This window comes from Orycteropus afer, unplaced genomic scaffold, assembly GCF_000298275.1.
Source record: "Orycteropus afer afer isolate SDZICR_OR568_19922 unplaced genomic scaffold, OryAfe1.0 scaffold00016, whole genome shotgun sequence".
Taxonomy (NCBI): domain Eukaryota; kingdom Metazoa; phylum Chordata; class Mammalia; order Tubulidentata; family Orycteropodidae; genus Orycteropus; species Orycteropus afer.
The window spans coordinates 4,491,166-4,506,255 of NW_006921603.1; the positions used below are offsets into that span (position 1 = coordinate 4,491,166).

Below are 15,090 nucleotides of genomic sequence, written 5' to 3' on the forward strand. Positions count from 1 at the left end.
TGTTTGAGCAAATTAATACATCTCCTGGTACCTAGTATGCAGCTGTTGATCTGGCCAATGCCTTTTTCTCAATTCCAGTTTCAAAGGACTACCAGGTATATGGAAGCTGGTTGGTTGGTCTTACTTTTGTTAGACAAAGTGGTAAAAGAAGGGGATGAGCTCAAAGCGTCACAGTCACAGCTTAAGTGCTGTATATGAGACCTGAAAATTGCCTGTTGAGCCCTGAAAGGAACCCTTTTTTCTTCTAGTAACATAGCAGATATTGCTTAAAAAAAAAAAAAAAAATGCAGAATCGTATCATAAATGTGGCTGAATTTTTTTATTTTTCTAATATACAGTTGACCCTTGCATAACATGAGTTTGAACTGTGTAGGTCCACTTATATGTGGATTTTTTTTAAAGATGTGGATATTAGAGAAATTCAAGAGCTAATAGACACCACACCAGAGGAATTAACAGAAGACAACTTGGTACAGATGAGTGCTTCCAAGCTAGTGCCAGACAATGAGGAACAAGGGTTCTGGTTACTCAAGACTGATTTTGACTTCTTTAACTACATGGGCCCTACTATGATACAGGCACTGAAACTAAATCAAATGGTAGAAGAGGGACTGGTACCATACAGATAAAGATTTTTAGAGAAATGAAAAAGCAAGAGAGTCAAACAGAAATTCTGATATATTTCCATAAAATTACACTGAGTGTGTCTTCCTCTCCTGCCTTCCCTTCCCACCTCCTCCACCTCTTTCATCTCTGCCACCCCTGAGATAGCATGACCAACTTCTCCTTCAAGAAGACAACTAGGATGAAGACCTTTATGATTCTCCACTTCCACTTAATGAACAGTAAATAACTATCAAGCCATAGAGAGCTCTGGTGGCATAATACCTAAGGCATTTGACTGCTAACCAGAGGCTGGTGATTCAAACCCACCAGCCACTCCTCGGAAGGAAGATTGGGCAATCTACTTCTGTAGTGATACCACTTAGAAACCCAAGGAGGGGTCGCTATGAGTCAGATCCGACTTGATGGCAATGAGTTTGGTTGTTTTGGATCAAGCTGTATAGTTAATACCCACCAGCCACTCCTTGAAAGAAAGATTGATTGGGCAATCTGCTTCTGTAGTGATACTGCCTCAGAAACCCAAGGAGAGGTCACTATGAGTCAGATCTGACTTGATGGCAGTGAGTTTGGCTTTTTTGGTTCGGAATAGTTAATAAATTTATCCATCATCTATGTGTGTGAATGTCTTCATGTGAAAACCTAGTAACTGTTAAGAACTGTGTTAACTGACTGTTGATGTTATCAGTAAGGCTTCCAGTAAACAGTAGGCCATTAGTGATTAAGTTTTGGGGGAGTCAAAAGTTACACATGGGTTTTTGACTGTGCAGGGGGTCAATGCCCTCAGTCCCTGCACTGTTCAAGGGTCAACTGTATACAAACAAAAGCCTGGGGAATATGTGTGAGATTGGCTATTAAGGATACAAGATACTAGTGCAAGGAACATAGTGTTGGACCAATCTGAGTTTATTGATACGGGCTTATTACTAAGCACAAATTCTTCATTCACTGTTTCAGTTTTAGGCACTAGAAGAGGATCTAATAGTCTATTTAGTTGTTTCACTGCAGCATGGATTAAGTGGTAGCCACACTAGATCAACTTGAAATGCCAGACTTGCCTTAACATACTATACAAGACACTATCCAAAGGCTTAGAGAAATTGGCATGTTAGAATAGAATTATTAAGTTGGACCCAAAGACCCACCCATGGAATACTCAAAGGACAGACTTTTTACTACAACAGTGAGAAAGAAATTTGTGAAGGGTGTCGCAGCATGCTTGAAGACTGCTATGATTGCTATTTTATGTAAGTCAGATTTGACAGTCAGAACTACCCTAATTAAACTAAGATAATTAACTTCGTTGGGGCTGATTGGACCCCATGGTGGTAGGGGCCAACTGGTGGCACTTAATCAGCAAAGGCAAGGTGGGTATGGTTACTGTAATAGACAGCAGAGACAAAGCAGACTAATAGAATAGTCTGATTGTTATGGACTTATGGCGTTGGCTACTTAGTCATGGTGTCCCTAGGAATGAAAGATGAAAATCTACTAACTATTTACCTGGTCTGTACAAGTAGAAAAATTCTAGATCAACTTAATAGCACTCTAACTTGAATCTCCAGAATAGAAAGTTATGGCTCTTCAATTAATTCCCAGACTTGAGTCAGTTTAGAGACCTACAATCCCTTGAATGAAGGGAATGTTGGGTCCCCTTGAGGAAGGACCTCTCTAAACTGTCAAAAATTTGTACTGTTGATCTTTATCTCAACTTTCCCCAAAGGGGAAGGGATCTGTGGCCTTTTACAAGAATGACTGTTCATTGGAGAATAGGAAATAATCAGACTTTTCAGGGATTATTGAATGATATCTATGAACTGACATTTGCAGGAGATCCAAAATGTCACTATAGCCCACCAGTCACAGTGGAGACATATGGAGATCAGGTTCTGAATGGAGTCTTAATTCAGGTCTGTCTCACAGGGGGTCCCCAGATCCACCCTGTAGTGATTTCCCAAGTTCAGGGATGCATAACTAGAATGGAAATACTCATTAACTGGCACAACCCCCACATTGGATCTGTGATATGGTGAATAAGGATTATTATGATAGGAAAATCCAAGTGGAAGCCATTAGAAATTCCCCTACCTGCTGTGCATGGGGTCACTATGAGTTGGAAATGACTTGACGGCACTTAACAACAACAACAAGGAAAGTAATAAACCAAAGGTAGTATTATATTCCTGGAGGGATTGCAGAGATTAGCGCCACCATCAAGGACTTGAAGGATGAAGGCGTAGTGATTACCATCACTTGCCAGTTTGGCCTGTGCAATAAACAGATGGATCTTGGAGCATGAGAGAGTAGATTATTGTAAACTTGAGCAGGTGGTGACTCCAATTACAGCTGCTATTCCAGATGAAGTTTCATTGTTTGAGTAAATTAATACATCTCCTGGTACCTAGTATGCAGCTGTTGATCTGGCCAATGCCTTTTTCTCAATTCCAGTTTCAAAGGACTACCAGAAGCACCTTGCCTTTAGCTGGCAGGGCCAGCAATATACCTGCACTGTCTTACCTTGGGCAGGGGGAGGTATATCAGTTCTCAGCCCTATGTCATAATATAGTCTGAAGAGACCTTGATCACCTTTCCCTTCCATAAGACATCACATCGATCCATTGTATTGATGGTATTTTGCTGATCAGATTTTGTAAGGAAGAAATATCTAGACTTATTGGTAAAATGTTTACATGCTAGAAGGTGGGAAATTAACCTGACAAAAACTCAGGTGCCTTCCAACTCATTGATATTTCTAGGTATCCAGTAGTGTGGGGCATATTGAGATATTCCTTCTAAAGGAATAAGTTGTTGCATCTGGCCTCTCCTACAGCTAAAAAGCAGGCACAATGCCTGGTGAGCCTCTTTGGATTTTGAAGGCAACATATCCCTCATTCTTACTTCAGCCTATTTATCAAGTATCTCGAAAAGCTGCTAGTTTTGAGTGGAGCCCAGAGCAAGAGAAGGTTCTATAACAAGTTGAGGTTCCTGTGCAAGCTGTTCTGTCACTCTGATCATATGGTCCTGCTGATCTAATGGTACCTGAAGTGTCAGTGCAGATAGAGATACTGTTTGGAGTCTTTGGCAGGCCTCTATTGGTAAATCACAGTGCAGACCTTTGGATTTTAAAGTCTTGCCATCCTTTGCAAATAACTGCTCTCCTTTTGAGAAACAGTTTTTGACTTGTTGCTGGGTCTTAGTAGAGACTGAACACTTAACCATGGTTCACCAAGTCATCATGCAGCCTGAGTTTCCCATCATGAGCTAGGTGTCATCTGACCCACAGAGTTATAAAATTGGACATTCACAGCAGCACTCTCATTAAATGGAAGTGGTATATACAAGATTGGGCTTGAGTAGGACATGAAGGCACAAGTAAGTTACCTGAAGAAGTGGCCCAAATGTTCATACTCTCCACTCCTGTCATAATATCTTCCATATCCCAGTCTAGACCCATAGCCTCATGGGGAGTTCCTTAGGATCAGTTGACTGAGGAAAAGAAAATTCATGCCTCATTTACAGATGGTTCAGTTAATGTGCAAGGGGCACCACTTGAAAGTAGACAGTGGTAGCACTTCAGCCCCTTTTCTGGGACCTCCCTAAAGGACAAAGAAGTCCTCCCACAGGCAGAACTTTGAGCATTGTACCAGGTTGTCCACTTAGCTTAGAAGGAAAAATGGCCAGATGTCTGATTCTATACTGATTTATTGGCTGTGGCCAATGATTTGACTGGATGATCAGAGACTTGGTAAGAACTTAATTGGAAAATAAGTGACAAGGCAGTATGAGGAAGAAGTATATGGATAGACCTCTGAATGGGCCAAAAAAATGAAGGTATTTGTGTGTCTCATGAATGCTAACCAAAGGGTGACTGAGCTCAGCAAAGGAGGATTTTAGCAGTCAAATAGATAGGATGACACACTCTGTGGAAACCAGTCATCCTCTTTCCCTAGCCACTCCTGTCATTGCCCAATGGACTTAGGAACAAAGAGGCCATGGTGGCAGGGATGGAGTTATGCATGGGCTCAGCAACATGGGCTTCCACTCACCAAGGCCAACTTGTTTACAGCACAGCCACTGCTAAGTGCCCAATCTGCCAACAGCAGAGACCAGCACTGAATCCCCAGTATGGCACCACTCCTCTGGCAATGAGCCAGCAACCTGGTAGCAGACTGATTACTATATTTTTATGCAAATAATTCAAAAAATGTTTTATGGTAACTCACCCTCCCCCCACACAAGGTATTTTTGTAAGTTGCTATGGTAATTTTTTTACATCAACATGCAAAAAAAGAGAGGTATAATGTGCTTACTGAAATACCTGTTGGGAGGGAGGGCAGGTTGGCAAACAAATGTAGAGTGCTTACTTTATTTGCATAAAAATATGGTACAATTGGTCTGCTGTCATCATGGAAAGGGCAGCATTTTGTTCTTCCTGGGATGGACACTTATTCTGGATACAAATTTGCCTTCCCTGCATGTAATACTTCTACCAAAACTACCATCCGTGAACTTAGAGAGTGCCTTATCCACCATCATGGTATCTCACACAGCATTGCCTTGGGTCACAAACTCCACAGCAAATGAAGTGTGGTAATGGCACCATGCTCATGGAATTCACTGTTCTTACTGTGTTCCCCATCATCCCAAAGCTGCTGGCTTGATAAAAGGGTGTAATGGCCTTCTATAAACACAGTTATGACATCAGCTAGGTGGCAATACCTTGCAGGGTTGGGGCAATGTTCTCCAGCATCCAATATATGGTGCTTTTTCTCCCATAGCTAGGATTCACAGGACTAGAAATCAAGGGGTAAAAATGGAAGTGACACCATTCATTAAATTTTTGATGGTGATGAGGAGCTTGACTGCTAAATGGAAGGTTGGTGGTTTAAACTCACCAGCCACTCCATGGGAGAAAAATGTGGCAGTCTGCTTCTGTAAAGATTATATAGCCTTGGAAGTCCCATGGAGCAGTTCCACTCTGTCCTGCAGAGTCACTGTGAGTTGAAATCAACTCAACAGCAATGGGTGAGTGTACCTGCAACCCTATGCTTTGTGGGTCTAGAGGTCTTAGTTCCACAGGGAGGAATGCTCCCACCAGGAGGCACAACATTGATTTCATTGTACTGGAAGTTAAGGCCAGGAAGCAGTCTTTTAACATGACTCTTTAGTCATTTAACACTGTGTTCTCTTTGACACTTTAAAGTAAATAACAACTTCTGAAATAAACACCTGTAGCTGTTTTCTGTCCCTGTCTTTGGCATGTTACCCGAGGCTGTCCTCAAAGAATATAATGTGTTTTCTTGTGTGTTAATTTATGTATTCACTTACTGGTTGGATTTTGCCTGAACTGGGACAGAATTAAGAAATCTACCACATGTCCCTACTATGGATTTTGGTCAAACTGACCAGCCATGCCCTACTGAGTACTGGCATAAAAAGAAGAGAATCTGAGGATGGTTCTTTCCGATAATGCATCATAGAATGAAGGCATGACTAATCCCGTGCAACAGAATGTTAAAATGTTTCTGTAAATGTGTCTCTGATTCAACTGTAGACATGGTCCAAGTTTTGCTGGTTGCCTTTATTTTGTGTTAGAGAACATCTAAGTCAGTAATTCCCAAGCATGTATCAATCACTAAGGAATCTAGGGTTTCTATTAGGCATATTGTAGCATAAATTCAATGTATTGCCCATAATTCAATAAATTATTGAGTTTAATTGCTGGCCTTTTTTGTTTTCTACACTGAAAAGAAATTGCCATGTGTATATTGGATTTCAGGGTATTAATTTTGTTTTCTTTTCCCTAAAGTTAGTACCTTAGTAAGTTAGCGTTCATTTAACCAAGGATTTTCTGAATTGAATAACACTTTCATCATCATTGTATTAAAGAATTGCACCCATTTATTTAGTCTTTCTAGTTAGATGAGAGTGGCTGATTGGGAATCTCAAGGGCAGAGGTATTTTTAACTTGTTCAGAACACAAAAAATCTTAAAGTTAGAGATTTGACATTATGCAATGATATTTTAGGTTTGTTTTTCTTTATGTTTATTTCCTCTTTGAAGAAGCATAGAAATAAAATTTCTTACAGATACTTATCTAATTTCTCCAAGAAAAAGAAAATATGAAAGTGGAAAACCAGAGTGATTTTATCCAATATTTTATTACCTAGATCAAGGGTCAGCCAATTACAGCATACAAGCCTGCATGGTTTTGTAAATAAAAGTTTTATTGACACCCAGCCACACTCATTGGTTTGCATATTGTTTATGGCTGCATCGGAGCTACAACGGCAGAGTTGAGTAGTTGCAACAGGCATAGTATGGCCCATAAAGCCTAAAATATTCATACCTTAGACCTTTAAAAAAAAATTTTGACACCCTGAACTAGAGAATCTCTGTTAAGTAGAATTTCTCAAACATATTTGTAGAATTGTGAGAAATGTTTACCTTAAGGTTTTACAGTATCTAGATGTACCTGCAAATTCAAAACAGATAATTTAAAATTTTGTTCAACATAATTTGAATGTAATGTATATTTTATTACTTGCTGATAGGTTGAAATTTGGCAGTCTGCTTCCTTCATGTAAAATATATTCTAGTATTTATATATGATTTAAGAAGAATCTCCTATTATGTAACCTTGTGAGACTTCATTTACTGTAAACATATTCAAGATTTATTTAGCTGCTTTCACAGGTGATACACTATATAGTTATTCTAAACAATAGCTACCAATCTTTGGCTGAAGTCAGCTCCCAATTCATGGCAGTCCCATACACAATGGAACAAAATCCTACCCAGTCCTGCACAGTCGCCGTGATCAGTTCAGATCATACTGTTGTGATCCATTAGGGTTTCATGCCTGATTTTCAGAAGTAGATCACCAGGCCTTACTACCTAGTCTTTGTTAGTCTAGAAGCTCTTTGATAGACCCATTGTTTTACATCTCTACCCAGAGTTAATGCCTGTAACAGCCCTGGGGGGTCTAGTATTGAAAACCGCAGGCACTCACAATGAGTAATAGCGCATTTGGGATCTGACCCCAATTTCCTGGCTTCAGAGCTGGCTGCCTTTCTCTTCCTCTCACTGTCTTCAAAGGAAAGTAAGGATCATTGGGCTAGTTCCCTCAACACCTGTGGCTTATGTCTGAAAGTACAATCATACTGTTCCTAGAAATACTTCTTTTGCGCCACTTTCAGGTATAGTCTTTTGGCTGGGCCTTGGGTCTAATGTCATAGAGAAATTCTTCAGTCAGTACTTATATAGAACACTATGAAAGAAACCATTTGTATTAGTTTCCTAGGCCTGCAGTGACAAGTTACCAAACACTATGCTAAAATAACTAGACAGTTATTGCCTCACAGTCTGGAAGCTGGGAGTCCAAATTCAGGGAGACGGCAGGGTCATGCTCTCCCAGAAAGCTCCAGGGGAAGACCCTTTTTGTCTCTCCAGCTTCTGCTGGCTTCTGCTTGGCTTTAGCAACGTAACTCCCATCTCTGCCTCAGTCTACACATGGCCATCTTCTCTCTATCTCTGTCTGTATCTCTTCTCTTTTTGTATAAGGACACTAGCCACTGCATTAGGACTTATCCTACCATAGTATGACCTCATGTTAACTAATTACATCTGTCAAGACCCTATTTCCAAATCCAGTCACATTCAGAGGTATTAGAATTTAGAACTTGAAGTTAGGCATATTTTTTAGGGGGACAGAATTCAACCCATAACACCATCTATGGTATGTTTTGGTTTGTTCTTAATAAAGATCCACTTAACCAATCCAGAATCTAAAACTACAAAATAGTATTCCTAAACAGATTATATATTTTTCCTTTGCTCAACCCACAAAACAATGTAATTCTTTGTGTTTCCCTTTTTACTATTGCTGCCAGGATGCTCAGAGCTAACTTTTTGTCTTCATTGTAGTAGTTCACTGGCTTAGACTCAGTACTCTTCTAGAACCATCACTTCCATTTTTTCACCTTTATTACTTAGCTCTTGTCCCTCAAGTTTATATCACCACCATTCCTTTTTAGAACTAAGAAAGGCATAAATAGTAAATAAAATAGACATCATAATGAATTGGGAAATCCCTGGGTAGTGCCAACAGTTAAAGCCCTCAGCTGCTGACTGGAGGTTGCACATTTGAGTCCACCCAGAGGTATCCCAGGAGAAAGGCCTGGTTGTCTACATCCAAAAAATTAATGATTGAAAACTCTGACATACATGGATTAGCCATGAGTCAGATTCAACTCGAGCGCAGCTGGTTTTAATAATCAATTCACTCTAGATTATGGAAGGAGATAAGTACTTAACATATTGGTTATGGATTATTTTTTCACTCGTAGATCGATCTCCAGACATTCCTCACTCTCACAGATCAGGATCTGAAGGAGTTGGGAATTACTACTTTTGGTGCCAGGAGGAAAATGCTGCTTGCAATCTCAGGTGAATATAAACACTCATATTCATATTTTGAAATCTGACCAGTGGGGCAGGTTTAACCCATCAACTCCTTGCTTACTACCCCCAACCCCTTGCCACTGGTGGTTTTACAAAGTTCTCCTGCTGACAGTGTGATGGATGCTGAGAATATCACCACTCCTTCATCAGTGTGTTGCCTGCAAATCCGCCTTGACGATGGGTGCTCCATAAAACAATCTCTTGAGAAAGAGCTCAACCCAAATTGACCCACGGAGAAACATCCCATCTTTGTGGCCAAGCAGTTATCATTGGGTTTTTAAATATCGTTGGTTGGGTGTCATGTTTCAGATGTGTCTTTGCGCACCAGCTGAGATCATCGCACCAGAGAAGAGAATGAATGCTCCTTAGTCTAACTTGGAACCTGGCAGTATTACTTGTCTTAATGCTTTTTAACTTTTTCCAAAGCTTTAATAGAATTTGTGAGTCACAAAAGGGTGTAGTATCCTGAAGGTAGTCACAGAATGAAGGAAAATAATAATGTCTGCCTCCCCTGTCACCTTCTTTATGCATCTTTTGATGTTCTGTGTATAGAAAATGCTCTGTATTTATTAACTAGGTGCCTCTCTTGTTTGAAAGGAATCAAGCCAGATGAATTGGGAGTAGATAAATACACTCAGTGCTGTAACCCCAAAAAGGGAGCCCTGGTGGCACAATGATTAAACACTTGGCTACTAACCCAAATCTTGGTGGTTTGAACCCACCAGCCACTCTGTGGGAGAAAGACCTGACAATCTACTCCCATAAAGATTACAGCCTAGACAACCAATCAGAGCCATTCTCTGTCACGTGGGGTCACTGTGAGTTGAAATGAACTCACAGCACCTAACAACAACAGCATACCCCAAAAAGGTATTTAGAGAAAAATAGAAAGAAATTTTGAAAAAACAATGGAGTTACTTTTGAAGACTGTATTTTCAAACTTCTGGTTTTGTTTTGTTGACTATTAAGGAAGGTTGGAATAGATGATTTTGCAGTCACCTTCCATTTCTAAGCACCATCCTTTGCTGTGATGGATCATCCAGCCTGTGAAAGAGAGTATCCTTCATTAGCAGGTTACTCCTTGCCCTTTCTTTTTTACCATCTGCAGCAATAAGGAAGTTTTCCAACTTACTTGTTTACCCTGAGGCTCAACTTGATGTATTTTCACATTCTCTGTTTATTAATTTGAAAATGAAACTGATCTGCTACTAGAAATTTGATTAATTCACATTCACCATGACTTTCCTGTAAAATATGCCTGCAGGCCAGCACTTTTATAACAAATAGAGAACTGCAAAATCTTTCACCAGAGATTCATGGAATGTCAGTGACAGTATAATGAAAATTAAGTGAGTTCTTTGTGCACCAAAACAATTTCAAACTCTGTAAAGCTTTTAGCAGAAAGTAGGTATCTCTAACAACTTCCATAGGTTCCAGATGGGCCAGAAATAATGCTACTCTGGAATACATTTGTGATGTTGGCCGTGGGTTTGGGGGGAGTAGGGAGGTAAACAAAAAGTATTTTGAATCCTCTTTTAAAAAATATTTTCTGTAGTCATCTTCTTCAGTTTGGTTCTGGTGAGGTTATGTAAATACTACTTCTGTAGACTCGCTCTCTTAATGAGGTTCACAGGTCCTCTTGCTTTTAAAGGGTATTAGAGACTTAGAATAAGATGCTTTATAAATGCTCTGCACAGTGTGAAGTATATGATTATTTTAAGGACGATTTTGCCTTACTTTGTTGAGTGCATTTGTTTGAACCTGGTAAATAATTTTCTCTGCAAGTAGTAAGTTTGTATTGAGAAACCCTTCATCAAAAAGCTTCATTTTCCCCATTCAATTCACCTGATAACAAAGACATACATTTATAGCCTCAGAACATACCATTTCCAGATAGAGGATAGCTAGGCAGCCTTCACTCACATTTGTCTTGGTTACATAGCTTGGTTAGATACAGTGTGCTCAAAATTCCTTTTTAAAATTATGTAGATTTTTAACTTGTAATCAGAGTTGTTCTTTCAGTGTGAGGTTTTTGTTTTGTTCTTAGTCTTGGGCCTGAAGACATTTATTTTAATATCAGAGAAGGTGAAATTTATCTCTAGTAGAGGTAAATTGGAGAATAAATTTCTCTATTTTTTTCAAGTCCACACTTTTTGAAAGCTCATGGATTTCTGTCGTAGGGATTGATTAGATTGACAGGGCCTCAGAGAAAGGAAGTTTAGTATCCTGTTGACAGGCTTCCCACCACAGACTCAGGTAGATCTAACATTTCCCGACCTATTCTTTTAGTTTGTGACTCTGTTCAGATCCGCAACAAGATCCTGAGAGCTGCCAGGATTGTGTGAACCTTGGAATTTCAAAGAAAAAGGTTGGTATTTTCCCAAACTATCCCTCAGGCTTACTGAAAAAATCAGAGGAAGGAGTCTGCTTTTTAGATAAAAACAAACAAATCAAAAAACCTGAAGTCTCTTCAGTAGGACTTGATCCTTGATAACCCTTCTGTAAGCTTTACCTCTGTGCTTCACATTCGGGAATGTGTATGTATATATGTGTGTACATGCTCACACACACACATATGCATACACACACACACATATAATGTGTATATATAAATGTACACATATACATAATCTCTTGGAAACTGCATCTTTCCAGAATTGATAAATTCCCTTATCATCATTTTACTTTGAAATATCCATTGATAGAACTTTTCAGAATAAAATTTTCTCTTTTTTTAAGTGGTTTGTCTTCAGTGGCCCTGACTGTTTTCATGTACTTTAATTGTACATGATACATGGGGAGAATGGTGCTTGGCCTAAGTCTTCCCTTTTCCTTCTCTATAACATGGGAATGTCTTCCTGACTTGTGGGTTACTCACACATGAGAAAGTGGAGGCCAAAGAAGGTCTTCTAGCTTGAAGGTGACAAGACTTGCCCAGGCTTTGTGCTTAAAAGGATTCCTTTATTCTTAACTTCCTATAAGTTTTCTTTAAAGCTATTAAATCTATTCAATTCTGTCTGGATATCAGAATTATTTATTTATTTATTTATTTATTAGTAACAAGGTACATGCATTCAGCCTTTAATAGGAATGTCGTTGCTGCTGTGTTCCTAAGCGGAAGCCATCTGTGTGCATGCCTGCATGTGCCATTTGTTTGTAAAGATTTCTTCTTGTTTGTTCAGAATCTTTAAGCTCTGTTGCTATTTAAACAATAAATAATAGAGCACCAATAAATACTATGAAATGAAGCTCTGTTATCTGCATACAGTGAAACACTGATTGCTCAAATCTGTGTTTCTGAGGCCTCTGGTGGTCTTCTCTGTCCATCTGAAGGTTCAGTGTAGCCGGTGCCTGGGCACCGTAGCATCAGGCACATGGGTGAGCTTTCAGCACTACCACTTAACAGCTGTGTGGCCTTGGACAAGTTACTGCATCTGTCTATCTTTAAAATTCCATCTTCTTATCTATAAAATGGGAATGATAGTATTATCTACTGCTTAAGGAGGATTTAAATAGAATAAAATGGATGTAAAGTGCTTGCTATATGATAAACTCTTAATACATCACCGATATTTTTCTTCTTCTCCAAGAACTGTATGTGAGCAAAAGAGAGATGGTCTCCACTGTCAATTCACCCCTGTGTGGCAGGGATCTTCATTTTGGAGGGCAGTAGTGTGAAGTATAAAGGGTATTGGTCCATCTTCCTGAACTCATTTTGAAACCATGAGAGAGAGATTGTCTTGCCCTATGGCTGGTCCTAACCACCTATGACCACATAGAACCTTTTTGAATCTGTATTTTCATCCTTAGTATTACTGTAGCTGGCCACAGCTTACAGTCTAACTTCAAAAGATGTTCAACATAAGATGTTGAATCACATATCCCATCACTATCCCCCCAAAAAAAACCCCACAAATTTTTAGCAACTCAATTATTTAATCCCTCTAATCTATTTGTAATGAGACCTGGTGTCATAATGGTTAGGCACTCAGCCGCTAACTGAGAAGTTGGCAGTTCGAACCCCTCTTGGGAGAAGAGACCTAGAGATCTGCTCCCATAAATATTGCAGCCTTGGGAACCCTGTGGGGCAGTTCTGCTCTGTCCTGTGGGGTCACCCTGAGTGGAAATTGACTTGACAGCACACAACAGTGATCTATCTGAAGTTGAATATGCTTGAAGGTATTTACATGTGAAGGCTATCAGAAACCCTAATTTCCTGAGTCTGTCAATGCTGTTTATTTTGTATGCGTCATTAGAAGAGTTATATCAGCTGACTGAAAGGTTTGCAGGTATAGAGGGGTGTTGCATAATTATAAACAAGGTAGACTGCTTCCATTACTTTTCCAACCTTTGGGATTAATAATTTTTATTTGGCAGAAGGGACAAACTAAACAGTCTTTTTAAGTATTCTGGTTTCTTTAAAATTAAAATGGGACATTTTTGTTTTGCCCTGAATATTTAGAATAAGGTTGTTTTCAATTATTTCCTAACCTATTGATTTTTCGCTAAGTTTATTTTTTATTCTAAGGAAGCGTCTGCTGGTAGGATTCCTCATAGACCTCCCTACTCTGACTCGAGATGTAGGCATCATCAGTTGGTTAAGCTGGGCAGGCTATGGCTTAACATTCAGGATGCTCCTCAGATATCCTTGTGTTTAGGTGTGGGGTCTTCTTTTCATATCTGACTTTAATAATGTAATAATTGTTGTGTTTGACGTGGATGAGTTCAATAGTTTTAATAATTTTCTGTGTCATTCTGTGGAAAGACATTCTCTCATGTGCCTTTCACCAGCTTCTCTTGTCCACCTCTAAGGAAACTGTTTAATATATGTATCTAGAATTGAGAGGGTTCTGAGGATGACAAACTGCAATAAAAACTATTTGCCGCCCTTGGTTTTCTAGGCTACCAATAATACTTACTGCCATAGATTGACTCCAACTCATGGCAGCCCCATGTGTGTCAGAGGAGGACTGTGCTCCCTAGGGTTATTTTTTGGGAGCAGAGTAGCAGGCCTTTCTTCCTAGGTGCTTCCAGGTGGACTCAAACTTTCAGTCTTTTGGTTAGCAGCTGAGTGTGTTAAATGTTTGCAACACCCAGGGACTCATATATGCAATTTTTAATATCAGACTTTCTGGTATTTTTGAAATGTCATTATTGTCACCTGAAAGTTTGCTTTTTGCTGCTAGACTTTGATTTCCCAAAAAAAAAAAAAAAAAAATTCTGCGTTGTCATCATTTTCAGAGCTCTAATCCCATGTCCTGTAGATGATAAAACTTCTTCACTGAGTTCCTAACAAATGATTCACTCTTTCTCTCTCTAGAACTAAATAAAAACCGAAGAAAGCTTTTTGAACCACCAAATGCACGTGCTTCTTTCCTGGAAGGTGGAGCAAGCGGGAGGCTGCCCCGTCAGTATCACTCAGAAATTGCTAGTGTCAGTGGCCGCTGGTAGCAGTACACTCTAGCCTGCCAACTAGCTACAAAGTTGGACACAGGAAACCTGTGAACAGACTTCACTGCACATTGTCCTCAGCACTCTGAGTGTCTGGTATCGGGACCAAAGCATCATATTCATACCTGTACCTTGTGCCAAAAAGGAAGAAAAGAGAGAAGATGTTCTTTTATCATTGTACAGAACACCAAATGTCACTTACTTTTTTAAAATGGCTATTGGACAGAATTTGTAATAGGAGGCTAGTGCTTTCTTTTTTCTCCTATTTTTATTTACCTATATAACATATGCACTGATTTTTTACTTAAGATGAAGGATAAATTGACATCTGGGATGCCAGAAAGCACAGAGGTTATTTTGTTTGCTTGTTTTGTCTTGGTATTTGGGGATTTTTTTTTTTTTTTTTTTAAATACTTAAAATGGGATTTTCTGGTACCCATTTAAAATAATAATTGGCATGTTTCAGCACTTTACATGTTCTGATTTCTTGTCCTGTGGAAATTGTCTCTCTCTCATTTTTGTATCACCTGATGTATTGGTACAAGTCACCTTTAG

The 15,090-nt window shown here is 39.4% G+C and overlaps 1 protein-coding gene across 1 annotated transcript in view; it reads left to right on the forward strand.

Annotated features, from left to right (window-relative positions):
• The window catches only part of BICC1 (BicC family RNA binding protein 1), a 367,817-nt gene extending 353,282 nt beyond the window's left edge, over positions 1-14,535 (forward strand). Inside the window, 2 exon segments of the mRNA XM_007958861.1 lie at positions 8,970-9,069; positions 14,405-14,535. Coding sequence (XP_007957052.1) covers positions 8,970-9,069; positions 14,405-14,535 — 231 coding nt within the window.
• Positions 14,536-15,090: the final 555 nt, after the last annotated feature.